General features: G+C 47.3%; 2 protein-coding genes across 5 annotated transcripts in view; both read right to left on the reverse strand.

The window, feature by feature from the left end:
- Positions 1–7,093: 7,093 nt before the first annotated feature.
- SF1 (splicing factor 1) lies at positions 7,094–22,857 on the reverse strand. Its single transcript, XM_087913765.1, is given in 15 exon segments — positions 7,094–7,403; positions 7,405–7,564; positions 8,010–8,186; positions 8,323–8,379; positions 8,590–8,881; positions 9,084–9,133; positions 9,136–9,263; positions 10,052–10,159; positions 10,253–10,368; positions 11,595–11,778; positions 12,334–12,423; positions 13,240–13,392; positions 15,917–15,992; positions 20,266–20,394; positions 22,276–22,857. Coding segments are annotated over 15 exon segments (2,346 nt in total). The 5' UTR covers positions 22,730–22,857; the 3' UTR covers positions 7,094–7,231.
- Positions 22,858–24,492: 1,635 nt separating this feature from the next.
- The window catches only part of MAP4K2 (mitogen-activated protein kinase kinase kinase kinase 2), a 55,065-nt gene continuing 51,764 nt past the window's right edge, over positions 24,493–27,793 (reverse strand). For all 4 annotated transcript variants that reach the window (XM_087913769.1, XM_087913768.1, XM_087913767.1 and 1 more), the window contains exon 32: positions 24,493–27,752. In XM_087913769.1, the coding sequence (XP_087769895.1) occupies positions 27,665–27,752 (88 nt within the window). In that variant the 3' untranslated portion in view covers positions 24,493–27,664. The remainder of the gene's footprint in view (positions 27,753–27,793) is intronic.

Here is a 27,793-nt window from a genome sequence, read left to right on the forward strand (position 1 = left end):
AGCCCCGCCCGCCCGCCGGGGTTCTCTGGGTGTCAGTCCCCGCAATCTGGCCGCCGAATTGAAAGGCGGCGGGGCGGATTCGGGGTGGCTCCCGTCGGCCTTGGAAACGATGAGCGTTGTTAGCAAGCCGTCCGGTGAGCAGATAGTCACCCGTAAGAGTCCTCTATCGCTCCCGAGGGAAAGAAAAGAACAGAGTTGGAAGGGACCTTGGAGGTCTTCTAGTCGATTCCCCCCTGCTCAAGCAGGAGACCCGTACCATTTCAGACAGGTGGCTGTCCTGTCTCTTCTTAAAAACCTCCACGGTGGAGCACCCACAGGTGGAGAAGCACTGCTTAGAACACAGAATCATAGGATTGTAAGGGACCTCGGAGGTCATCCAGTCCAACCCCTTGCTCAAGCAGTAGACCCTATACCATTCCAGACAGATGGCTGTCCTATCTCTTCTTAAAAACCTCCAATGTTGGAGCACCCGCAACTTTGGGGGATAATCATGACCTGGATGGTTGAGAATCTCCGTAGACATTTGTCTGGAATGGTTGGAGATCTCTTGCTTGAACAGGGGTTGGACTAGAAGACCTCCAAGGTCCCTCCCAACTTCGTGTTACTGTATTCTAGAGGCAAGCTGTTCCCCTGATTGTTTTGTCAGGAAATCATCTCCTTAGTTCCATCGTTGCTTCTCTCCTTGATTCCAGTTTCCATCAGTTGCTTCGTGTCCTGCCTTCAGTATCCTCTCTTCTTTGGGGGAGCCCCTCAAATACTGGAATACAGCTATATATCGTTTACTTTTACAGTACGTGGCATGATCGTGCTGACTGGGAGCGATGGGAGTTGTAGTTCTGCAGCGTCCAGAAGGACTTTAAATTGCCTCAGGTTGGCTGAAAGTAGATAAAGCCACGGCTCGTGTCCCTGTTTGAAGCTGGCCGCGTCTTTACAGTATAACACTTAGAGTCATGAGGACTAGATGCTTGTTCTCTTTGAGAACTAGTTGCTGTGTGCCCCTTGGGGTCACACAAATACACACACATGAACCCAATACAGAAGGCAGATGAGATTCTGCCGAAACGTCGCTACAACTTTAAAAGCACAACTGTAATGACGTGGGAAAATACCCGAACAAAGCTGAATGCCGTACACACACACACACGTTTTCGCGGGTAGTTACATGTATGGTATTCGGCTTTGTTCGGGAATTTTCCCACGTCATTATAGTTGTGCTTTTAAAGTTGTAGCAACGTTTCAGCAGAATCTCATCTGCCTTCTGTATTGGGTTCATGTGTGTGTGTATTTGTGTGACCCCAAGAGGCACACAGCAACTAGTTCTCAAAGAGTACAAGCATCTAGTCCTCATGACTCTAAGTGTTATACTGTAAAGACGCGGCCGGCTTCAAACAGGGACACGAGCCGTGGCTTTATCTACTTTCGGCCAACCTGAGGCAATTTGAAGACCTTCTGGACGCCGCAGAACTACAACTCCCATCGCTCCCAGTCAGCACGATCATGCCACATACTGTAAAACTCTTTGAGGGTGGGGTGGCCTCTTGGCAGCCGTACATCTTGTTGTGGACGGGGAGGAGCCTTGAAAAGGCCTGGAGCTCCTGGGTGATGGAGAAGTGGCTTGTTGGCACTGGGTGATCCTGGAAAGGGACGGGGCAGCTGCCAGGATTCCTCCAGCAAGGGAATCGGGGCACACATCACACAGACACACAACACACACACACACACTGTGCCTGTCACTCACTGGCATGCCTATAAATAGTGGCTTTCAGAGAAAGGTCACCGGGCTCAGCTGGCTGCAGCCTGGACCACTTAGCCCAACCTCAGGCCCCCTCTAACCTGTCAAGTCTGCCCCAAGGCAGTCTGGGAGATGTAGTCATCTCCCCCCGGCCTTTTAGGTCAAGGAGCCTCTCCAGCAGGCTTACAACTGAGCATCGGCTGTTCAGATCCCCCAAAACCCCTTGAAAGAGAGTCAGTTTGGTCTAGTGGTTAAGGCACCACGGTAGAAAGCAAGAGACCGCGAGTTCAAGTCCTGCCATGAAAGCCAGCTGGGTGCCTTTGGGCCACACCTTCTCCCTCAGCCTGACCTACCTCAGAGAGTTGTTGGCGTGGGGAAAATAGGAGGGAGGTGTGTGGGCTGTGTTTGCTGCCTGGAATTATTTCTAAAAATAGTAAAGGCCTCATATAAATAATAAAAAAAAAACAAATAATAACAGTCCTCAACTTATGATCACAGTTGAGACCAAAATTTCTGTTGAGCGAGACGCTTGTTAAGAAAGGTTTGTCCCATTTTAAGACCTTTCTTACCACAATTGCTAAGTGAATCTGGCTTCCTTTGGGAAGGTTTCCAAAAGGGATCCCATGATCCCAGAGCCCTGCAACCGTCGTAAATGGGAACCAGTTGCCAAGCCTCTGAATTTGGATCACTACGGTGGTCGTAGGGGATGCTGCAAAGGTGGGAACTGTGAAAAAAGGTCATAAGTCTCATTTTCCAGCGCTGTTTAACTTTGGTTAACTAAATGAACTGCTGTATGTCGAGGACAACCTGCCAACTAAAAGGCAAAATAAAACCAAACCCCGGTGCGTTTCCAGGCCAAGCAGGTGACTGCAAGGTTGCTCTGGATGTCCGGTGCCCTAAGCAGGGAGAGATCCACAAACACGCAACAGAACCGAGGATTGTAAGTGAAGGGCAACAACCAAGCTAGCGTTGCAATCCAAGGGTGGTCTGGGGATGAAAAATGTTGTGTCCTCGCCGCATCGCCTTCCGTAAGTTGTACGCTCCGTATACTTTCCATTCTTGTGGGGTTTGCCGTGCACCCGATGCAGAGGAAGGAATTTTTCTGGAAAACGCGTTTTTCGTTTTGCAGTCGGGGCCTCTGTAGCTCCCCGAAAGGGAGAGCAATCCACGGGGAGATTGAACCCAACTTTGGAAACTTCCACACCCGCCACTGAATTATATCCACGAGGAAAAAGGCTGAGCTGGTCAGTGGCTTTCAGAGGACGGAGTGCAAACCATTCAAGCTGCATCCAGCTCCGATCCCAGGGCAACCGAGCACAACCTCCAAGGGAGAAGGACAAAAAGGCCCAGGGTCTTTTACAGCTAAATCCGGTTCCGATTTGCACCGATAATGATAAAAAAAACCAACTGATACAGAACTCAGCAATTTTGGATAGCTACAATCTTTTGGGATACAGTTTGCATGGGTCATTTTTTTTTTACATGTGAATGTTGTTCCCCATTCCCAGGTAAATACTGTATACCTGAGGTGGACATGTCCATAAGGAAACCAGATTTTTATTGATCCCCCCAATATTTCACCCTATATAGTCCTTGATTTACAACCATTCTTTTAGCGACCATTCAGTTACAAACTTATGGCCATTACAGCATCCCTATGGTCATATAATAAACATTTGGATGCTGGACAACTGGCATGTAAATACAATGGTTGGAACTGTTTCACAACCATGTGCGCGCCAGGTATTTAGACTACAATTCCCAGAGTCCCTTGCTGGCATGGCTGCTCTGTTTCGAGTAGGAGTTATGGGAGTTGGAAGGTACTAAATCAAGGACCCCCCAGACAGCCGTGGTAACATCTTTTTAAAGTGTTATCAGGTTTGGGATAAAGTGACTTGGGTCCCATGAATCAGTCCTTGACGTAAAAGGTTCTAGTCCTTACAGTTTTAAACAGGAGGCCAACTTCAAACAGGTATTAGGAAGGATGCTTTGCTATCCAGAGTCGACAGCTTCGACGTCATAGCCGTTTCTCCTCTGAGCATGACTGTTTCCCTGAGAGGATCTAGGAGGCAACGAGATCCCAGCCCAATCGGATCAATTGTGCCATTTTTAGCCCAGGATAGCCGTCTTTCTGAAGCTCGGCCGCGTTTTCAGACCTGTGGACTTCAATTCCCAGAATTGGCATGGCTGGCTGGGGAATTCTGGGTATTGAACTCCACGGGTCTTAAAATCTGGCCATGCTTCAGAAAAACTGGCGTAGCAGATCGCAGCCGTGAATTTCAACAGCCTGAGGTTCCCAAATGACAAATACATGGGGTGACCCTATAGGAGCTGGAGAGGAAGGATCCGGTGGCTGAGCAGACCCAGGGTGGATTTTGTTAGGCGGCTCAGAAACCCACCCTGCCCGAAAATGGCAGGCGGGAACTCGAACCCTTTCTTAGTCACCCCAAGCTGTGAAGGAGGAGGAGACAAGGAGCAAGGGCAACCTTCTCCGGCCTGCTAAAGGTCAAATATGAAACGGAGGGCCAGTTGGGAGCTGAAATCCGATCGGCCAGAAAGTTATGCAGGATCCTCAAGGATGGCGGATCCACTCCAGCTCCACACCCCCCCTGGGACAACTCAGCACACCATTTCAAAATGCGCCCACGGAACGAGCATTTCTACCGTTAAGAAATTTGGGGGTTATTTCTATTTTAATAAATACAGGAGATATCCGAGCCTTTCCCCCCGCCCCCCGGGAGCTTTGGTCCAGCCTGGCGGCTCTGTCTACAACCCCAAAGGCAGCCCAGTTCTCTTTGAATAGGACTTGCAACCAAGTTGGCTTGAAGTTGGTTTGCAACCGTCGATCAGCTCGCCCGTTTTCTCCTAAGACAAGTAACTGTTTTTAGAGATGCTCCTTTAAGTTCAACGAAGAACAAACACACTGGGCCCATCCCTTTCTGTCAACGGCCTGTGGCCTTGGGTGTTCAGGGTCAACAAGCCTGTTGTGGTTTGTTCTATAATTAAACTTCATCTGGTATACAGTAAAAACCCAGCAAGTTCCCTTAGGGTATTTCTCCCTGTGCCTAATGTTTCTCGTGGCCTTCAACTCCCAGAATCCCCAGCCTGCCTGAGGACTGGGGACTGCTGGGAGTTGGAAGTCCACAGAACGTAACACCCACGGACTCTGGAAGTTGAAGTGGGGAAATGCTGGGAATTGGAAGTCCGCACATCTTAAAAGTCAGAGAGGCTGAGATGCATTTGGCAAAGACGGGGGAGAGGGGCGCTCTCTGGACTACAACTCCCATCCCTTGATGGAAGCAGGCTTAGATAAAACCGAAGGGCTCTTGGGGTGCCTTCTGCTGAGCCCCCTGAGAGACTGCACTGGAGGAAGGACCCCTCTTCCCTCCACCCCAAGCTCCTTATTCAAAGCCAGGGGCCCTCAAACTGGGCAAGTTTTAAGGCTGGTGGACTTCAACTCCCAGAATTCCTGAGCTCACATTGACCGGAGGAGGAAGAATTGTGGGAGTTGAAGTCCACCAGCCTTAAAGCGGTCAAGGTTGAAGACCCCCCCACCCTTCTCAGCCCACCTCCTGGCTGGGCTCTGGTGGTTGTTCCCCCATCCCCTGGCTGGCCTGTTGAGGGAGGGAGGGGGGAAAAGAGAAGCAACCACACACACACACACACACACACACACACATACCCCGGGCTGCCCAATTGAAATTCTCCAGCCTCCACCAGAAACCGGGAAGGTCTCGCTCCACACGCCGCGTTTTTGGCAGAGGTGAGGGAGAAAAGGGGCAGCCAAGGGCCCGGGAAACAAAAGCCCAGCGCAGGTTTCAGCCACTTTGGACTGCACTGTTGTCGTTGTCCCCCCCACCCCACCCCCCAAAAAAATTGGGCTTTGAATGCCACTTGTGGGCCGAGTCCAGGGGGGGATAGCAGAGACAATTGCAAACTGCTGGAGGCTCGGAACAGCCTGTTCTTTGCCGAGGGCCCTTCTGCATTCAGGTGGTGGATAAGGCCCTCCCCCGAAAGAGGCCGTCCTGGAAACGCCACCAGAACACAGAACTTACATTTATTCCACCGTGGAAGCCGGACTTGGCTGTGTGTGTGTGTGTGTGTGTGTGTGTGTGTGGCTATTTGCACGACACCCTAAGCCCATCACGGCTATGTTCGCTTAGCCGTATCGAACGAGCGGACCGGGGCTTATAAACCACCGTTTACGGCACACCACGCCAACCACAGAGAGCGACCGCTGCTGCTCCCGGAGGCTCTCACAGCCGAGACCGAGCCGAGCCTCGTCCATGGGAAAGGTTCAAGGGGGCTGTTTCAGAGCTGAGGAGCCTCCATTTCTCTTCTTTTAATAATATCTCAACGGTCCTTTGTCAACAGCTTAATTTTTGAAAGGAAACTGGCTTAAAACCTCATGGCCACTGCCAGAAAAGAAAAAAAAAAGGGTCCCTTTGACTTGTGTTAGGGACAATTTCTGTGACTTTTCACCAGAACCGTCCCCACGATGACGGCGGCGCCTTGCCATCCAGTGGGCCGAAATGGGAGAGAAAGACCCTCTTTCCTTCCCTCTGCCGGCAGCTGGAAGACCCTTTCAAGGAAAGGCAGAGAAGGGCAACGGGGCTATTTTAAAAGCGGCATTTATTTTTCTGAATCGGATTTTGTTCTTACACACACACCCCAAAACGAAAACAAAAAGCAATTAAGAAAATGGTTACAGGAGACAGGAACGCCCACATACACACACGTCGTTTTCAACAGAAGCCATTCAATCAAGGGAGGGGGTCACCCCGGACCACAAAACTGCAGTGTAAAAAAGAAGAGGGGGAAAAATACCCAGAGTTTCCAAGCTGGTGGACTTGAGGAGAGGCGGAGATGCTCCCTCCTCGGCCTTCGGGAGGAAGGGTTTTAAAAGACATGACCCGAAGTGACCGAGACTTGGGGGAGGGTGCGGGGGGAGAAGCATCCTTGACACACACACACACACACACACCCAGCTCAATTTGGTGCATGTGGCCTCCAAAGAGGGTGGGGGGGTCAAGAGGGGTTTAAAAAGCAGAGGGTTGAAATGGCTGCAGAGAGAACTGAAGAGGAAAGGAAAGGAAAAAAGCCTATCTGGCAGGAGGAAGAGGAAGAGGAGGAGGAGGAGGAAGAAGAAGAAGAAGAAGAGGGACCCGAGTGCTTCCTCCCCAGCCCCCTCCAGCCCCCTCCTCCCCTGCCTGCCTGGACCTGGTCCCTCTCTCCCCCTGGGGGGAACCGCTGAAAGGAGCGAGCGCAGGAGGCTCTGGGTTCAGGAGAGCAGGCTCAGCTACGGAAAGACCCCCGTCCATCGGCCGAGAGAGGGAGATCGATCCGAGTCCCTCCAGAGAGACACACAACAAGGGCACAACTTTCCCGCTTTCGGTGTCGGGCCAGCTCCCTTTTCCCCCCCGCCCCCCCCCCCAAGTCCAATTCCTGGCTCTGCATTGGTGAGGAGAAAAGCAACAGGACAGGAAATAAAAAGATTCTTCAGTTCTGGGGAGGGGGCGGCGGGGGGGCCGGGGGCATGCCGAAGGGCGGCAAGGCCGGCACCCCCACCCCCATCATGGTGACAAAATTAGAAGGGTCCATGGGAGGCGGAGGAGGGGGAGGCGCGTACATCATGCCCGCGGAGCCAGGCGGGGGCGGGGGAGGAGGCGGGGCCCGGGGGCAGCGGAGGCTGGACCCCGGGAGGCAAAGGCACCATGGAGGGGCTGCCTTGCATCGGAGGGGCCCCCGAAGAAGTTGCTGCCCCCGCCCCCTGCTGCTGCTGCCATGGAGGGAGGCCCCCGGTGCCAGCGCTCGTGGTGGTGGTCGTCGTATCTGGAAGCAGAGAGAGACCCGGGTCAGCCCGGAGCTCAGGTCCGGGGGTCCAGCGGGGAGGGAAATGGCCGACACCCCCACCCCCGTCCCCAGTGGAAGGAGAGAAGGCTCATCCGTTGAACCGTCCTGAAAAGGTTTTCCCAGCCCTCCCAGGACCGCGGGCCTTTTTTTTAGCCAGGAATGACCAGGAGCCTCATGCCCCCCCAAGGCCCGGGGCTTAAGCGCCAGACTGGCCCTGCCTGGGGGGGGGCTGCCCTGGGGGCCTGAGAAAGGTTACACCCCGGGAGATGGCATGGAGTCAGCTTTCTGCAGGCAGGAGGGTGGCTATAACCGAGGAAGGGGAAGGGGGCGGGGGCGCCGGGCAGGCCTGACCCAGGGCGGGGGGGGGGGTGGGGGTGGGGAGACCGACTGGGGAGCAGAAGGTAAAAGAAGTGCTCTTACTCACTTTGCTGCCATGGCAAGGGGGTGCTGCTGCTGGGAGGCGGGGGAGGCGGCTGCTGCGGTTGCTGCTGCTGCTGCTGCTGCTGCCATGGGGGGAGAGGACCAGAGGGAGGCGGGGGAGGCTGGCCACTGGGCGGAGGGGGCGGAGGGGGCATCATACCCATTGGAGGCAGCATCATACCTGCGGGGCCAGAGAGCCAGGTCAGCAGAAGGCGGGAAGCTCCCCACACCCCCACCCCCGGCACACACACACACACCCCCTCCGTGTGCTCCCCGAAGGACCCCCACCGTGCCTCGCCCGTCAAGCTCCAGCTCACCTTTTCCTTGGAGGCGATAGGCCCCAGAGCCCACTGGCGCATTGCCCAGGTACTGATCTTAAGGGAAGGAGAGACCGCAGCCTTAGCAACAGCGGGAAGGAAGCAGACCCACCCCCCCACCCTTCCCGGGACCGAGCAGCCACGAACCCGGGGCACTTCAAAGGAGGGACCCCCCTCCCCTCCAGTAGACCCAGGAAGGGGGCCCCGCCTTGCCCCTCCCTGGCCTTCCTGCCCCCCCCCCCGGGGGGGTTTCTGGCTTGTACTCACCCATGTGGTGGGGGCCGGGGTGCCCGTGGGGATGTGGCCCCTGGTTCATGGGGGGGTTGTGAGGCTGCATCCAAGGCGGGGGCCCACTGGGGTTGTGCTGCATTGGGTGGCCGCCCCCGTGCCCCCCCATGCTCGACATGGGGTGAGGGAAGTTGTGGGGGCCGCTTGGGCCCGTGGGTCCCCCGCTGCTACTGCTCCCGCTGCTGCCGCCGCTGCTGCCCCCGCTGCCCCCGTGCATGTTGTGGAAGGGCCTGCTCTCCGAAGGGCCAGAATTCATCCAGGGGGGGCGGCTCTAAGAGGAGGAAGGAAAGGAGGGTCAGGCCAACCGTCGGAGAGCGAGGAGAGACCCTCCGTTCTGCCCCAGAGACCCTCACGCCATTGGGACGCCCCCATCCAGGCAGCAGGTCAGCAGCCGAGCACAAGATGCAACTGCCCCCGTCGTGGGACACCCGCTATGGAAACCCCCACCCCCATGGAAGGTTCCGGGTACTCACGGGAGGCGGCTGGCTGCTTCCTGGCCCCGATGGCCTTGGGCCACTGGGCAGGGCGGGTTCGAGGGTCCGGAAGAGGATCCCACAGAAGCTGGTACCGGAGCTTCTCCCAGTTCGGCCATCAGAGACAAATACTCCTTGTCCATGCGGGCTTTATCTTGTGCCGACTGGGGATCGCCAGGCCTGTCCAGAGAAAAGGATGCTTGATCTCACGCATACTGTACCAAAATGTGTGGATGGCCCTGGGGGAAAGAGATGGTGCCTAGCCTACGATTAGCGATGGGAGGCAGGAGCCCCCCGTGATCAAGAGCCAGACACCTAGGAAGCAGGACCCGTCATGCTTGGCTCCCAACCAGAGAGCAGCAACAACGGGAGGGAGGGAGGGAAAGCACTAGAGTGCAGGGGGAGGTATCAGGGAGCGCCAAGGAATCCAAGGGAGCACCCCAAAGTCCTCAGCTGGGAAAGTCCGAGGCGGAGACAGTCCCCAAAAGAAAGCGAGTGTAACGATTGGCTAGATGCAGTAGGACAATCAGAGGAAAAGGGGAAGTTTTCCATTGCTGTTTGCGCACGAAACTGTTCGAATTGGCTTTTCTACTTCTGTACCCCTAGGAATCTTCAGGTAAAGTGATTTACTCTTGCTAAAAAGATGTGCCAGGAGTTTCCTTTCCTGGTTTAGCCCATGGGAGGGGCCCTCACGTCGATCAGGCAGCTAAAAGTAGCAGCAGGCCGTCGGCACCTTCAGACTTGCACGCTTCTATTAACGCAGCCTTGTAATAAGGTGCTCGTGTGGGTTGTGCTTCCTGTCTGGTTTGCCTCGGAGGGCTGACAAACCCCAACACCCTGGGGGATCATTAGCACACGGCCAAACTGCAGAGGTCTTGAGCAGATTCCTCCAAGGGAGCATGGCACGGGCATTGCAATTCAGCACAAGGAGAAACCCAGAGGACGGCGAAGCGACTCCAGAGGCTTACCGGGCAAATTTGCAGTCCGACGCTATGTGTCCGGCTCCCCCACATTTGGTGCAGACGGTGGTATTGGTGATGCTGCGAGTCTCCGTATTTTGCCATGGACGTAGAATCCTTCAGACAGGAGAGAAGCGAATCAGAGCAGGGCTAACGGAGGAAGGGCTCTTCCCGGCAGCCTCCCACTCAGGCTGCCCCAAACCCTACTACCTGTTGTCATCTTCACGCAGGGTCCCGTTGAGGCGGGCCAGCTCCCGCAGCTGCATCTTGCGCAGGTCATTCTGATCCTCGGGGGTCTCAATGCCTTGCTTCAGAATATTCCTGATCTGGGAGAGACAAAAGGCCCACGTGGCTTCTGGGTCCTCTCAAGAGCACGTTTCCGGGCGAGGACCGAGCAGCCATCTTCCTTTGGGGAAATACAGCTGGGCATCCCCGTCCAGGGATGCTGCTCACCACCCAAGAGGAATGACCCTCAGCCTTTTGCTGCTCCCCCCCCCCCACTTTGAAAGGGGATGGCCCAAGAACCCATCTAAGTCCAATCGTTTCTTGCCTCCATCTGACAAACAGCCAAACGATTTGACAGGCATTCCAGGCAAGGCCTTAATTTCCGCTACCTTTCCTGCTAAATCGGAGCCCCTCCCTTGAGAAAAAGACTGTAATGTTTCTCTGGGTCATATGCGTATGTGGGGTATGTGCATAATGGTTATCTTTTGAGAGCTGGTTAGCGTACCTTTGAAGAGACCATAAAGTTCTATTGTACTGTGTTCAATTCTACTCTTCCGGAAGACCATACAAGGGACTGACATTTGATCAGGCTTAGGAAGACAAGTGGGTTTCACGGGGGGATCCTTGGCACCCACTCGGTTACTGCTCGCTGACTAGTTTCTATGGCAACCCTGGCGCCTTCCTTTTGATGGACTTGGCCTGAGAACATCAGCATCCTGGCACGGAAAGCATACAGTCTAGCTCTCCTGCGGGATGGAACAAGTCTTCCTGGTACTTAGGCCAGGCACTTTCTGGAAATGGCGATGAACACTGACTGTCTGAACTCTCTCCCCCAACCCAGCGTGCCCCAGGTTTTGGGACTGCGACTCCTGGAGGCTCTACCGGCTGAGACGTGCCCAGTCCCAGCACAACTGCAGGGAGATCTTCAGTTCCACAAGGCCAAGCCATGGACATGACTTCCATTTCTAGCTACAAGGCACCGAAGGCGTTTTAGAAATAAATACGGGCAGTCCTTCATTACGGCTCTTCGTTCAGCAGCTGTTCAGAATTACGATTTCTGCCTAAAGTTACAGCCATTGTAGCATCCCCACCACCATGTAAACAAAACCGGGGCGTTTGGCAAACAATTGTATATCCCAATTATTCCACGTTGGCTTTGTCTCACCGCTTCACTCTTAAAGTGATGCTTTACCGATGCTGTATCTATCCTCTGGTTACCATGTTTGAGGGGGTAGTTTGGATATAACTCGGCGATGTGCCTGCCTCGCTTCCGAGTGTAGGGCTACGCGTCTTTTTACCCCGAGCCCAAGAGGCCCACGCGGCCTACCTGTTCCACAGCCTTCTTCACGTTCTCCATCGTGTTGGCAGTGACCAAAGCATGCAGGGGCTCGTCTTCGCCAGGCAACATCTGGCCATCTTTCCGTCCGACCTTTCCTTCTTTCACGGATCCTTTACCCCTGATCATGATCTTGGCATTACACTCTTTTTCAATGTTTTTCAGTGTGTTACCCCTGAAAAGGGATTGAGAGATTACATCAGGCAGCCAATGCTGGACAACCTGGTTAAGAGAGAAAGAGTTTCCACCAGTAACAGCCTCAAGTCTGGGAAATGGTACTTCACTATATAAAGGAGCAGCAATAGCACTTAAGACTTATATCCCGCTTCACGGTGCTTCACAACCTTCTTTAAGCAGTTTGTTAGTGTCGGCCTCTTGCTCCCAACAATTGGGTCCTCATTTTACCGACCTCAGAAGGCTGGAAGGCTGAATCAACCGTGAGCCTGGTATGAATTGGAACTCCTGGCAGTCGGCAGAATTAGCCTGCAATACTGCAGTCTAACCACTGTGCCACCAGGGAATGATGCAATGGGTTCTAGATGAGCCTCCCCTTAAGATTAAAATCACTAAAGGCTATGTCAGGAAAATATACTTTCCATACTTCATCTAGAACCATAGAGCACGTTTGCCCCACTAGAGATGTGGGTAACGCGCTGCCACCACCATTTTATGCATCTGCCATCGCCACTCCCCCCATCCCACCCCCATCATCCTTGAAGCATTTCCATACCTAGGTCCAATCAGAAGCCCAACAAAGTTAATCTCAGGATATTCATCCTGCGGAATCATCACCTTATCGCTCACTCGAGTTGCTGGAGGTCTGGAAAGAACGGACAAGAAACAAATTTACACACTCTTCCCTCCCTCATAAAACAAGACTGCACGGACTCCAAGAGTCTCTTGTGTCAAGACATGCTGGAAGTAGGGACAACTTCAAAGTTTTGACCGTATCTTCCTCAAAAATAGTACAAATAATACAGGTAGTCCTCGACTTACAAGTTTGTTTAGTGACCGTTCAAAGTTACAACAGCAGTGATTCACTTAACCATAACTAGCAGGAATAGTTGTAAAATGACTTAAGGAATTTTCCACTTAGGAACATAAATTTTTGGCACAATTGTAAGTGGAGGACTACCTGTAATCCCAAAGTTTTCCAAGTGTGGCTACTTGAACAACAGATAAGATTAAAATTCAGCATCGTGGCTGTTCATTTGTACAGACAAGACAGCATTACCTGCCCAGCAGTAAAGGACCACAAAGGCTCTTCAGGATTAAAAGCAACCGAAACGCCACGTATTCCCACTGTTCCTACATGACCTTTTAAGGTCTGGGGAGGGTCAGTTCAGAGCACCCCCTTGTTCTGAGATGAAGCTGATGGTGATAAGGAGCAGACACTCTTTAAACCCCCTTATTGTGCCTGCCTGTCAGGTTGCCACGTTAGCTGAGGTTAGGGGACTCCCAAACAGCCCTTTGGCCTCTATTTCACAGGTGTCAAACTCGCCGAGTCATGTGACATTTCACCAAGTTTTTCGCCTTTGTGGAGCTGGGGTGGGCGTGGCCCGTGGCCCACCCATTTTGACACCCCTGCTCTGTCTGAATGCGCCTTGCAGATCAAGGAATCCAGCTTCTGACGTACTTGTAATCAGCCGGTGGCTTGAAGTCTGGATTGAGAGCCACCATCTCGGTTATCAGATTGTGCCTCTCTTCTTCGAGCTTCTTCCGCGTCCGGAATTCCCGGGTGTTCAAGCGCTTCCCCTCGCTATTGTAAATTGGTTCAGGGGAAGGAGACCTGTGGGGGAACAACGTCCAGTGATTTCTCACGGGAGATAAAACATTCAAGGCCACTTATTAAGTACTGGCTCACCTCAACTCTAGTGTAACTCAGAAAAAAAAAAATTAAAAGAGACCACAGGAAAGGAAGGTGTAAATTTTCAAATCCATTAATGTGACATGGACAAGGCAGTTAATGGCAAACCACCGCCAGAAGGAAAAATCTGGGGGAGGTGGGGGGGGGGGTTTACTGGGGAGAAGGAAGGAAAACAGTGTCAGACATAGCCATGACAACAGCTCTGCCATGAGTGTGCCTATTAAAAAAGGGGAGGGGGCAGGGAAGATGGAGAAAGTTGATTCACACAGAGAACAAACTTTCCAACTTCATTATTCCACGGAGCCATACATTAGAAAGAACCCTGCCACAGGAGATAAATCAATGAAGAATTATTCAGGTTAACTTTGGACTTTGTTTTTTGTTTTTTTTTAAACATCAGGAAGTAACAAGACAGGTTAGGCTTCTATCAAATTCTTGCTGGCAATACAGATTAAGCCTATTCAACTGGCACCACGTGAAAGGGTTAATGTCTCTGTGCTGGCTTTACCTTCTGCTGCTGCAGACCAAGACCAAATGAAGCTGTTTATTGTGTCAGGAAATGGTTAAGGTACAAATTGAGCAAATGTACCCTTCTCATGCCATGTTCTGGGCCTTTAAAACCACTAGAGACAGACCTGCTTTCTCCATGGGGTTCAGGTACCCAGAGAGCAGAGAGTTTAACCAAGGAAAACGTTGCCGTTAAAAATAAAATTAACTTAATTTTACCACAGCTGGGCTTATGGCTTTTTTTTTTTAACCACACCTCTAGAATTCTGGTTAATATTATGGATCTTCCCCCGCCCCCCCAAACATATTGCAATAAAAATTTAGAATCAGCTGCAAGAAGGGAAGAGATGTTGGTCATGTTATGTTAAAAAAATATACATCCTTCAAATAATGAGAATTTAAACCCTGTGATTTTAGTTAGACAATCTCTATTTTCTAGCTGGTTAAAGTGATTGATTACAGCCAGTTGATCCCCATGTCTTCTCAGCCTGAAGTGAATCATCAACAGAAGAATATGAAATAAAATTGTCAGGTTTGGTAAGGAGTGATCATGTCTAAATTACACTTCCATTACTAGGACCCAAATTGGCCTAACCAACCCAAAAGGTGAACGTTGTCCCTCATCCGCAATGGCTAGCCAGTTTAAAAAAAACTCATTCACTAATTTAATAATTTTAAAAGACACATGCAGACATGAAATAAATTGATTAAACCTTATGAGTTTCAAACTTATTATATACCTAATGGTTTCACATTTACAATAATAACAGATGCCCTTTTGCAAGTATATAAAACAATTCATTTTTAATAAATGAAAAGAGTTATCAAATCTTTTAACCAGTATGGTCTCATCCAAAGAAACATTATTCAACAAACATCTTATATATATATATATATATGAGTAACATAACCCCTTGTTTTGTATTAACCTCATTCACCTGTTAAATTAAAACCAACCACCCCATGTCATTCTTATAAACATAAAAAGAACATCAATCTACTCCCACCATGAAGTTCACGTATTATGTTTAAATCTAAATCCCATCATTATATTAAAAAGCAAGCCAAAAAGGCATTTCACAGCTCTTTGTAACAGGCAATATAGTATCTTAAGAGCTACATTTAAAACTCTCTTGCAAGGCATCCAAAAGTTTTAGCAGCCTCGCTTTTATTTATACCTCCAAATTGCCATTTCAGATGGGCTAAATTTAAGGAAAGGCTTTCTTCCATATTCCCATTTTTAACAGCAAGTACTGGCTTGTAAGTTGTGTATAATGTGGCTAAAACACAACTTCCAGCTTATACCTTCTGATAAATTATTTTAAGAAGCCAATTTTTTTGAAAATCAAACCATGTGCATGTTATTTATTTAGGGATGACCCTTGATCCCAACACCACAGGTGTCCAATTCTGTGCACTTGTAGGTACGTAGTGCCCAGACCGCAAGATACTGGCCACTGCTATGTAGTAGCTGTTACCAAAGAAACTGGTTAGTGCACACCCTTCAGCCACCACTGCAAAATACTGCAAAATCAGCGGTCAGAAAAAGTTCCCAGACTGCTCTCAGTCAGCGACTGGGCTGAGAATTCCTCAGCGTGAACCTGTGAGAAAGACCTCTGGACTCTGCCAGGACCAGCACTGCACATGTTAAAATGAGTTGGCCACCATGCATTTCCCCCCCTCCCCCCCCCAAGTCAGGTTAAGCATGACAGCCTACACAGGCTTATCAACCCCACATCAAAGATGAAACCTGATCTCTTTCTGGTCTGGCTTCACACATTCCCTACCAGTCAGATCTTGGCTACCACCTGTCAAGTCAGATCACTGAAGGTATTTCATTAGGAAGGAACTTCATTGAATTGACATTATGATGCCACCAAAAATTTATTGAAAAAGGTAAAAAGTGTTACTGTCAGCTGGTTAAAACTGTTTTCCCAACCTGTCCTCAGGGTTAGGGGGGATGCCCAGGTCTCCTGTGCGCAGTTTACGAGTCAGGTCTTCTATCTGCAGTTGCACTGGAAGAAACCAGGTTAGGAAAGAAAAAAGGATGGAAAAAAAGACAATGTTACCAAAAAACATCTGAAATCTCAACATCAAAGCATGAAGAACTGGAGAATTTGCAAGGGATGACTGATAACATCAACATAAGAATGAGGAGACCTTACAATGGTTATGTCAGCCAAATAAGTTTACCAGGAATCCAGAAACGGCCCTTTTTATTTCTAAGCAAGTCTTAAAAAAACAATTATTCATCAGAAAGCAAGACAATAATTCAAGATTTTTAAAAAAGGAAGTTTTTTGACTGAGTCTGACATCTAAGCCACTGAAAAATAACCATCTTAACTTGCTGTAACTTGCTGACAGATTTCCATAGGAATTAAAATATCATTAATTCTTACTCTTACATCAGATCAGCCTCAGTGTCTTATGCGTATTATAGTTACAGTACATAACCAGAAACATCTTTTTGGGGATTATGGTTTGCAGGTCTTGTTTCTCCTAACTCATAAATACTAAATGCTGGTAACTTATGATTGATAAAATCTTACACCTGTATAAACTAAACACTGAAATACACAGTTATGCAAAATCTTAACAAGCGTTCTTTCACTTGCTGGTTATCCAATTCTGCATAGAGACAAAGAATACCTAAAGGCAGGACTAATAAATGTCAGATATTTAGTTACTTTTTTAAAAAGATCCATAATGTAACATTTGAATCCAAGTGCAAGACAACTGTAATATGACAACTAAGACAACTAATACTATCAACTAAAGAAGGGTATCAAGACAGAGCACAGTCCTTAACTTCCTTGATGGAAAGTCGCGTGTGTAGAAGAATATGGAAGAGGGAGATAACAGCGTCTTGAAAAAGGGAATAATACTATCATCTATACAGTATCTACTTCTCTAGCGTATGACTGTGTTTCATGTTTTTGCCGAAAACTGGTGTTTACTTCTGGCTTTTGGCAAAAATGGCCCACAGCAAATCACCAGTTTGCTTTATAGCTGTGGCAGTCTTTACAAGGAAGTGCAAGAAAGGTCATAAAAATGGATCCCGTCACACCATGACCTGTTTTACGACAGTCACAACTTATGACTGTAAGGGGCAGGTTCCATTATGGTTGAAAGTCCAGGATTGCTTGTAATTTGTGGCAAGTGATGGGTGGTTTTAAGTTCAGAAGAAAACATTTTCCATTTCATGCACACCCATACCAAGGTCCCTTTTCTACAGGGATAAAAACTGGGGAAACAACACTGGCTATTAGAAGAGTTCTTCCAGTATGTCACTGGGCTGGTGAGCATATTTGAAATGGCTTTTATGAAATGGGTACCATGGGGGATACAGCCCAACCAGAAAGTACCCATTTACCAGGCAGGAAGCTAGCAAGGCTGATCCCTGCTACTCTTCCACTATCCCAAGATACTTTAAACCAGGGGGTCCCCAACCTGCAGTACGTAGCCCAATACTGGGCTGAACTGGGCCGCGAAACCAGCAGGCACATGTGTGTAGCTCCACTGGTGCAAGCAGTGGGCGTGTGCATGAAACCCATCTCCCCTCCCCGGCAGTCCATGGAGCCGGAAAGGTTGGGGGCTGCGGTTTTAAACTCCCTCTGCTTCAGAGAGCAGCACACTTAAAAGAACTGGGCTAGGCAGCCTACGTGGAGCCCAAGGACAAACTCAGGCTTTTCTGTATTCTGTTTTCAGGGGTTCTGCAGTATGTGACTCTTTCCTGCACGTACTTTTTAATTTGATTTTTTTAAAAGTTAAATCAGGCAGGACAGAAAACCTAGCAGGCTTCAAGGGATACATTTCCAAACCTACATTAGAGATCCAGGAATACAAGAGTAGAACACTTGTAACCTTTTAGGAGATTATATTAATTAACGCAACCATGGTCTATCAACATTTTTCATTCTTTTCCTTTACTGGTTATTTTGTTTGCTTTTCATTATCTTTTGCTTATTTTCAAAGCTAGCAAGCAGGATACCTTTCAAAACAGAAAGGGATATAAAGATGCAAAGCAAGAAAATTCATTCGTTTCTGAGTAAAACAAAGCCTACGCAGAAGGTATCTTTTTTACTAATCAGAAAGTGTCGCTATAAAATCACACAGCAAATGATTTTGAACTGATCTGTCTTTCCAAATCAACTTTTATTTTCATGCTCAAATAGAAATATTGGCAGTAAAAGGCATGGATCTAGAATTATGTATTAATTTTTAGGCATGTGTAATTTTTAGACATTTTATCAAGTCAAAAAAACCTTTCATTTATTGTTAAATATAAGAATAAGTGCAACTATGTTGCAGATCAAGGGGTAAGATCAAGCATCTTATTTATTGGCAGGCAAAAAAGATATTTTAGATAATTTGTCTCAAGGTGAAGAAGTGAAAACAGAATTCATTTCCAAGAATCGAAACATAGAGCCTAAAATTCAGAGGCCAAGCATTCCTGTTTCAGAACCTGTAAAAGTGCTTGGCTCCATTTCAGATTCTGTTACAAGATATGAATGGTTTTGTTTCCTTTGATCCGTTATATTTCAAGAACACAGACAACTCCAAAAAGTTTAGAGTTTATACTGTTTCCAAATGTTCATAATCTCAAACATTTTAAACTCTTTCCTTCAGAAGAGTCTGGGATTTTTCACAACGGCTCTCTCTTTAATGGAATTTGCACTATTAAACTGAGGTGATATTTCATACCTGCTATTAATAGTTCCAAATGATAAATTATCCAGTTGCAGGCAGTTTCATGTATCAGGAGCCTCTTACAGATATGCCCCTGAATTCTTGTGGATGCGCGTGGACCTTTGCTTGGTAGGGCTAAGGAGAGCCACACCCCACCCTCCCATTAATTATCTTTCTTGACTGAACTGCAAAGCCCATCTTGAACACTCCAGTAAACCAAGGGCGGCACTCCTATCTCCGCACAGACTGAGAATTCTGATCCCATTCTATCCATTCACACACTGAACTGAATTTTACAAAAATATTAGAAATTTACATTTCTAAATCCAATGACTCAAACACCAGAGAATGCTTGACTATTCAAGCAAACTATAAGTTTGCTGAATCAGTATCATTTCTTTTCTGCAGAATTAGTTTGCACGGTACATCTTCATTAAACTGAATAGTGTTGAGCCCATTGAAATAAGCCAAAAATCAACTTCAGAAATGTAAAGAAAATGGCCCCTTTTCAACTGCAGTGTGGAAATATTGATTTTTCAAACCAGCATTAAATGATATGTTTTTCATTTTCTTGATGCAGAAACTCAGGGATCATGATGACAGTCTGATTTCTGAGCAGCCTTCAGTAGTGCTTTGGATAGCTGATTATTTTATTTCAAAATTCTCAGTGAATTATGCAAAAGAAAGGAGTTTTAAAATTGCTGTGCAACCCAAATGCAACAAATAGGAATTTAAACAGCTGTAAGTTATGAAAAACCTGTTTTATATAAAGGCAAGGATTGCATATAGTAATCAACATTAGAAAATCCTAGCTGATTTCAGTCCCGGCATTGATCGACATTGACATGTACATATCACATTTCCTAACACAAAATAAAAACAATGTTCATTCCTTTGTACAATACAATGACAGTTACCACTCCCAGTTCCACAATTAACAGATCCAACATCATAATTCCCATTGAACCAAGCAGTATCCCTTTCCCAGCAAGTATGTACATTTGACTTCAGAGCTCAGAGCTAACCTATCAGAGCCCACTCTCAAGTATTTGAGGATGACAAAACAAAACAAGTTAGAAGACTTTCTTCTCATTGGTCTTCATCATTCTGGATACTCAATTTTAGATTTGAAAAATTAGCATCACCACACAAGAGAAAATGAAAGGGAACCATGGTTAGATTAGTTTGCTATATTTCACTGCGAAAGAGGTACTTGCTTTCAAACAAAAACAGCCTGAAAAGGGATTCTTAAGTGTTCTCAGCTAGCAAGGAGTCTATGAAGATATCCAGAGACCCTGCCAATAAGTTTGCCAATCAAGTGAATGTCAGCAAGTTTTAACCCATCATCTCGACCGACTGTGCCACTTCTACCATGCCTGTGGAGGACACTGGTTCAATTAAACAGGACAGGGAGCTGGGATGGAGCCCAAGTCACTCTTTAAGTGGAGACAGGTTTATTTATTTAAATAAGGAAGACAAGGCTGCCATAACCAAAGTTCTCAAAAACACACACTGAAAATGCCTCAGACAAACAGTTAATTGGAAACTGCTTCTGGATCGGTACTGATATAAAGAACAAAAACTAGAACAAGCATTTACCTATGTAAGCTCTTTCTTGTTCACGGGTAAGCCCAGGAGGGATGACTGTGGGCATGCCAGGGATGATAGTCTTCTGCTCCATGGTGTCTTGATTCCACCTGCTCCTCTTCCTCTTTTTATTAGGGTAATCTACAAACAAAATGTAATTTATAGGACCAGGTATCCCATGGCAATATAGCTAACTTGGTGGTTAGCTATATGTGGTTGGAAATATAGCTAACTTTGGCCCTGCATACATACACTTTTCATATTTCACATACAAACACATTTCTTGCCCCAAATCCTTATAAGCAAGATCAGACTGGGAATATGGCCAACTGTCTTACAACCAGGAAACCATTTTTTTAGTTCTCCAAAATTGGAAAACCCCCCCCGCCTTTTAGACATATATATCCAGCACAAATATTTAGTATCATTTGATAAAAATTCAGATGTGAGTAAAGTGAACAAATCTTATAATTGGAACAGCAAAGCAAGAACCAGGTAAAAAACTTAAAAATTAAACCATGCCATTTTGCCTACACATCTTAAAACTTTCCAAGCTTGAGAAATATTGTACTGTCTTTAATGATTTAACAGTGCTATATTATAATAATTAAAAAACAAAATTTAGTCTTTTAGTTTCTTTTTAAATACTGTATCTTCATAAACATTTTCCTTTCGGTAATTCGGGTCTAATGTGAAAGTTAATATAAGTGTACTTTATTTAAAAGACTGCTAGTAAAATTCAAAACAACAAGGACTAAGGTGATACTTCACTTAATTAACAGTAAAAGAAAAACTATTATAATCATGTTAGTGATGTCATGTAAAATTATTCCAATAGTCATCAGTTATGACATAACAATCTCTTTGGATACAAGGCAGCATTAGACAATCCCACACAATTCCTTTTATAGATAATAAACACATGAAGATATAAAGTTGGCATAAAACATTTATGATATATATCCAAACATTTTTTTATCAAAGGACATGTTAACTTGGACAAAATTAGCATTCTGGATTTGTTCAATATAGTGAACAATCACAAATTGTATGGGGTTACACCACAGAGAAAAAAAAAACTAAATAGCCTTTTAACTGATCAATCTTGACATGGTCTATTACAAATGGGTCATCACTGGCCTGCCTAAGTGTGAGTATAAAAGTCTGCTTAAGTGTAATTCAACTTTGTGTATAGACCACAGTACTTTCATCAGATTTTAAATACTATTTTTATATTTCAATATTGTGCACCACTGATAAAGTTAATAAAGAAATGGCAATATTTCCAAATCCTAGAATGCAGTTTGCAATCCTGCCCTTCGTGCAAAATAAATAAAACAAAAATTTACAGAAAGATACTTAGGAAGTGAGCATATTTTAGTAAGGGCCATGTTTAGAGAAGAAATACAAATTCACATAACTATCATGTCCGTAAAGATAGGGCACATGTTCGCATACTGGCTAATTATGGGAAAAAAGGAAAATGGGGGGAAGGGGCAAATCTGGCTTCTGCAGCGTTTCTCAACCTTGGAAGCATGAAGATGGGTGGACTTCAACTCCCAGAATTCTTCAGCCACCATGCTGGGCCAGGAAACGTTGGGAATTGTACCCACCCATCTTCAAGCTTGCTGAGGGATGCTGGGAGTTGTAGTCCACCCATCTTGAAGCATGCTGGCTGGGGAATTCTGGGAGTTGAAGTCTAGTATCTTAAAGTGGCCACGGTTGAGAAACACTGGGCTAACGTGTTTGATTTAGGATGCATGAAAAAGAAACAGGAAGGGTCTCAACGGCACTTTTTAGTCTGCATAAAAGTCCCAAATCGCCCACAGTTGCTGTCAAAAAAAAAGGGGGGGGGGCGGACACGGGTCAAAGTGGGTCGACCGTCATAGATTAGAACGAGAGGAAAAAATGCCCAGAAGGCGGTAAAGCAGAACCACATCATTCAAATACCCGGACGCGATCAGAGTCGCCCCACCAGGACATTCCCCCCCCCCAATACACCGCGATTACCACCCCACTTGCCTGAGTTGCCGGCCCCGGCCTGGCCAACCTCGTCCTGCTGTAGAAGGTGGAGGTGCTGGGGCGGCGGCGGCTGCTCGAGGCCCATCGGCTGCTGGGGAGGCGGGGGCGAAGGAAAGCGGTACTGGCCGTACTGGGCCGGCTGAGGTTGCTGGGCCTGCGGGGGTGGCGGCGGCGGCGGCTGAGGCTGCTGCGGGGGTGGTTGGGGCTGCTGAGGCGGCGGAGGAGGAGGCGGCGGAGGGGGCGGCGGCGGCAACGCGGCGAAGGGAAACCCGGCGGCCGCCATGAGGCTCGGGATGGCCGGCTGAGGCTGGGCCTGCGCGGGGCCTGGAGGTGGCGGCGGAGGCGGCGGGCCTTGCATCACTAATCCGGGAGGAGGAAGCGGATAGCCGGTCTTGCCCGGCGGCGGGGGCGGATGCAGTTTCCCCAGAGGCGTCGCGTTGGCCCCGGTCGCCATAGGCGGAGGGCCTACACTGAGGGGCGCAATGGCGTCGGAGGCTTCGCGAACATTCCACGCCACCGCTTTCCCTCACAAAGGCGGCCGGCGCCGATTGGTCGCCCCGCTTGTCCCTCACGGGCCTGCTCGGCGTCCTGTTGGCTGGGAGTTACATTGCTCTCTCGGCGTCCGACGGCGATTGGAGGAGATTCGTTCGCCGGGAAGGGATTGGCGCGGAGGAGCGATAGAGGCGGGTTAAAAACTCATTGGACAGAATCTTTGTCACCTAGATGGAAAGCATGGCTTCGCCGTTGCACGTTGGTTCTCAATCTCGGAGGGCGGGATGATTTAGGAACGAGTGAGACTAGATGATGGGCGGGCTCCAGGACCTGAATACGGGAATCTGATTTGTCAAACGCCAGAGCTTGCGCCCTGGGGGACCTTTGCTTTCTCCTGGAGGACGCTTGCTGCACACGGCCTGTGAGAAATAGGTTCACTCCTATTGGCTGGAGGATTAGAAAGGAGAGCGGGCGTGGCAAGTGCAAAGTCCTTTGATTGGCTCGAATGCTAAGAGCTCCGGATTCTGATTGGTGAGGCGTCAATTTCTTCTGCCTCGCCCCAACTGACGCGAAGAGGGTGACAGAATTTATAGTAAGACCGCCTGAACAGCAAAGGATTCTGGGAGATGATGTCAAATGCCATTACATCTTTTAAATCTTATTTAAAAGTGAACTAACCCAGTTTCCTTGGCTAGATGTGACATAAGATACCAAATTAAACAAAAGCTGGCTAGTTTATAGCCCAATGTATTATCTGAATACCATTTCATTTTACTAATAAAGCTACTAAATAGATACAGAACAGTGTTTCTCGATCTTTTTTATTTGAAGATGGGTGGACTTCAAGTCCCAGATTTCTGGGACTTGAAGTCTACCCATCTTCAAGTTAAAAAGCTTGAGAAACACTGCTATAGAACACATATAGAACATAATAAAACATAATACAATACCTACATACATTCTCTGTCAAGTAAAATTTGGCTCCTAATAAATATCTGTGTACTTTTTCCTGGCAAGTAGATTGTTTTGGCCTTTTTCCAATTTTTTTTTAATTCCCTTTATAATCAGATCTGCTGAGAAAGCCTGATGTAAAAACATTTTTTTTAAAAAATCAGAATCAGGAATGTCAACCAGAATACAAAATCATCCCCCACCCCCATCCAGCACCCCCCAGCAAGTATAAAAGATAAGCCTTGAGGTGTAACTGCACCAATTTGGAAGTGAGATGGGCTTATTCTTTATACAGATGAAATATAATTTTTTTTAAAAATCTATATACTAGAAAGTTATACACCATATCTCTGCATCAAATATTGCTGATATTGTATACAAAAATGATTTAGATCCCAGATCTGTTGTGTTTTAGCTCCACTGTGCAAAGAATTCGATGCTTATCTTGTCAAAATTACAGCTTCAAGAGCAAAGTGTCAGGTTCCAAGTAATGCAATCATCACAAAACGAACTCAGAGGCTTTGTAATTCTTCAAAGAACACACACAATCAATGTGGAAGCCAAATTCACTTAACAACCATGTCACTAACTTTAGAACGGCAGGAATTCACTTAACAGTGGTAGCAAAAAGGGTCATAACATGAGTGTCCTGTTTAGAAACAGAAAATTTGGGCTCCATTGTGGTCGTAAATCGAGGATTACCTGTATATATCTGAAACAGGACACAAGAAAAATTCCTTGCATTTCCACGAGTAATGACTCCAAATCTCCATCTGCAAGAATTCTCTACTTTTATTTTTTAATTTTTTAACAAAAATCAAAGCCATTCCACCGGGGAGTAAAATATCACAATTTAATATCCTTCTCTATGTTAAATAGCTATATTTTCTTCTCTCTCTCTCTCTCTTTTTTTCAAGTCTGGATTTTCTCAGGACAACAACATTCCAGCTTTAGCAGTTATAAAACACAAGGAGAAAAAGGGGAAGAAAGGGAAAAAAAAGAGCAGCATTCTGGGAAGGAAAAGCCATACCATCGGAGTTCAGGAGGATTGTGGTTACTGCCTAAACAAGCCAAGATTGAGATTCTGATGTTCAGAGAGTTTGTTCTGGGCTTCGGGGTTTGCAAAGAATAACCGCCACTTCCTAGTGACCTCAGATTCAATCAACCTTGGCAGCTGTAAGATGCGTGAACTTCAATTCCCAGAGTATCCCAGTCAGCCAGGCTGGGGAATTCTGGGAGTTGAAGTCTGCACATCTTAAAAGAAAAAACATTGAAAGATGTTTTGTCACAGAAATGTCAACCTGTTGAAGTAGCCTTTTTGATTTCCATTTGGGCTGCCTAAAGGTACCCCTCTCTCCATTTGGGCAATTAATTCCTGGCGGCACCCTCACATCTCCAAATTGCTTCCCTGGGCCTTCAAATCTTTGTCTTTCCCTGAACCAGCCCCACCCACCCACCCACCCACAATGCCTCCTGGTTATTCAAGCAGCATTTAATGCGTCGCAACTTGCACATCCGGCTGGCCTTGAGGCCTGCACAACTGTAGACATCTAACTGCTTCTTGCAGTAACCAAAGAGAACGCTGCTTTTTGCGTTTGGACATGGTAGCCTGGAAAAAAATGGTTTCAGAAACCAGTGAGCAAAGGTGTTTTTTATGTACTTGGCACCTAGGGAAAAGTTTCTCCAGGATTTTTTTTTTTTTCCTGTGTGCCACTTCCTCCCCAATGAGGGAGTCTTCCCAAGGCTGCTATTTTTGAAGAGGTGGGATGTACACATTCAACCATGAGCTACATCTAATCTTTGGGGTTGTTGTTTTTTTCTCTCTCTTTTTACAAACCAAGCATCACTTAACAGATGCATGCATTTAGTGTTTTGGTCCCAGATGTGAACAACTGCAGGACTGGGTTGATGCTTGCTTTCGATTCTCTAGAGCAGGGGTCTTCAAACTTGACAGCTTTGTGGACTTCAACTCCCAGAATCCCCCCCCCCCCCAGTCATGTTAGCTCAGGAACTCTGGGAGTTAAAGTCCACAAGTCTTAAACTTGCCAAGGTTGAAGGCCCTTGTTCTACAGCTTTGGGAAGTGCTGTTTTGTGGAAAAGCTTGGCCATAACTTTGTTTGAAGTTTTGTAGAACAGGCATGAGAAATCTCTCAACTAAGTAGTAATTCTAAACTACAAGGGCCAGCAACCTGGCCAAACAGGAACAACAACAGAACAGAATGCTGGGAGTTTGAGTTTTACAATACTGCAGAGGTAAATCCTCACTTAACAAGCAGACGTTTTTAACAACAGTCTGAAGTTACGACAGCCACAGAACAAGTCATGGAACCATTTGCAGTTAGACAGCCATCAAACTGAAGTTATGATGGCCATTAAAAAGCCATTTTTTTAACAGAAAACATACCCAACCAGGGTTCAACTGCTCCTGTCTATGTGACATGTCAGCTTTATATGACCCAGCATGGCATTTCACCATCACGACCGTGATTTGCATGTGATTTGGGTTGGTTGTTTTTTTTTTTTTGCCAGTTTCTGGCATATTTTTTTTTGCTAATTTCTGGCAAAAATTACCCCTTCAAATGAATTGGGTTTGCTTAAATTGCAATCAAACAGACCAGAAAATTACTTCTGATCATGTGGTTGTGTTGACGTACAACCACAATGACTTGTGTGACCATTATTCCGGGCTCTATTACATTTGTGAGTCAAGGACTACAATGCCCAGAAGGCCACAGTTTCAACCACGTGTTAATTCTGTACTTAAGACCCGCTAACAACCAGTTTCCTCCCCTGAGATTCTCCAGGTGGGTGGGACTTAAAAGGCATCTGCCCACCAGGGATACGAGGAAAGGCTACTCAGCACATCTAACAGTCCAGATGTTTGAAGTTACTCTTCCAGAACTCTGCATATAGCGGCTGGGGACTTCTGGGGGTTGAAATCCAGACACCCGAAGAGTGACCTTCAGCTCCCAGAATTCTCAGCAACGGTCACGATGGCTAGGGAATTCTGGGAATTGAAGTCCACATCTTTGGAAATGGTGCACTCATCTGGGTTCTTAACAGTGAATTGTTCCCTGCCGTCCATAACTCAATTCTTTTCTAGCAATGGCCATCCATAGCCTCGGCCTATTGTCCTTTGGGAATTCTGCGAGTTGGCATCTGTAGAACCATAGATCTGGTTTCCAGATTGGAATTGCTCACTTAGTATCTCCTTTAGCCATTTGAAATAGTCATTAAAAAGATTAAAAAAAAAACAGAAAACCACAACTAGTCTTACCACCCCACACACAAACAACCACGCAGAACCAAACTATCACATCCATTCCAGTAACAGTCACTCTGTTTGGCTTGTCCTGGGCAGGATCCTAATTGCTCCAGTCGACTGGCCTCCAAATAAACATGCATCCCTCATCCTCTATTCCAGAACAACAGCCCAGAACTTCAAAGCGCCCTGAGGACATTAAAGCTGAAGCTTAAGAAAGGAAGGTGCAGTTCTATACCTGTGGCAAACGATTGTCTTCACCCTATCGGCCGTGCCAAGATGCGGCGCCCGCACGCCGTCAACATGCACGACTCCTACGCATTTTTTTAAAAAAGGAAGAGGAGCCAGGGGGAAAAAAAGGAAGAAGCATTCGAGCAGGCACAAGGTGTCAGCCAGGATGGGGGCGGGGGCAAGATTCTCCCGACTGCCAAGTGGTTGAATTATTGCAGAATTATCTCAAGAAACACTGCCCCCAAATATGGGGAGCCATGCTCGCCAGGCACCAAGACAACCTCCTGGAGCTCAACCAGCAGTCGGTCCAGGATCCGGGACCGTATGACCCGTCTCTTGTCAACGCCCACCCAGAGCATCTCCTATGCCAGCACGGTTGGCTGCCATCGGCAATTGGCTCCAGGAAGGATCTGTTGCATACATAGGGTCTCGGAGTGGCAACCGGGAGGAAAGTTAGTAGCTGCTCTCGTGACCCGTCAGGATGTAGAGGTTGCTGTGCGCCATGGGATTGTCCGTTGGGGTGCTCTCAAGGATGATGTCCCTACAAGGAAGGGGAGAAGTGGAAGGGACGATAAACAAGGA

The sequence above is a fragment of the Pseudonaja textilis genome, chromosome 16 (assembly GCF_049901715.1).
Source record: "Pseudonaja textilis isolate UNSWEBS1 chromosome 16, rPseTex1.2, whole genome shotgun sequence".
NCBI lineage: Eukaryota > Metazoa > Chordata > Lepidosauria > Squamata > Elapidae > Pseudonaja > Pseudonaja textilis.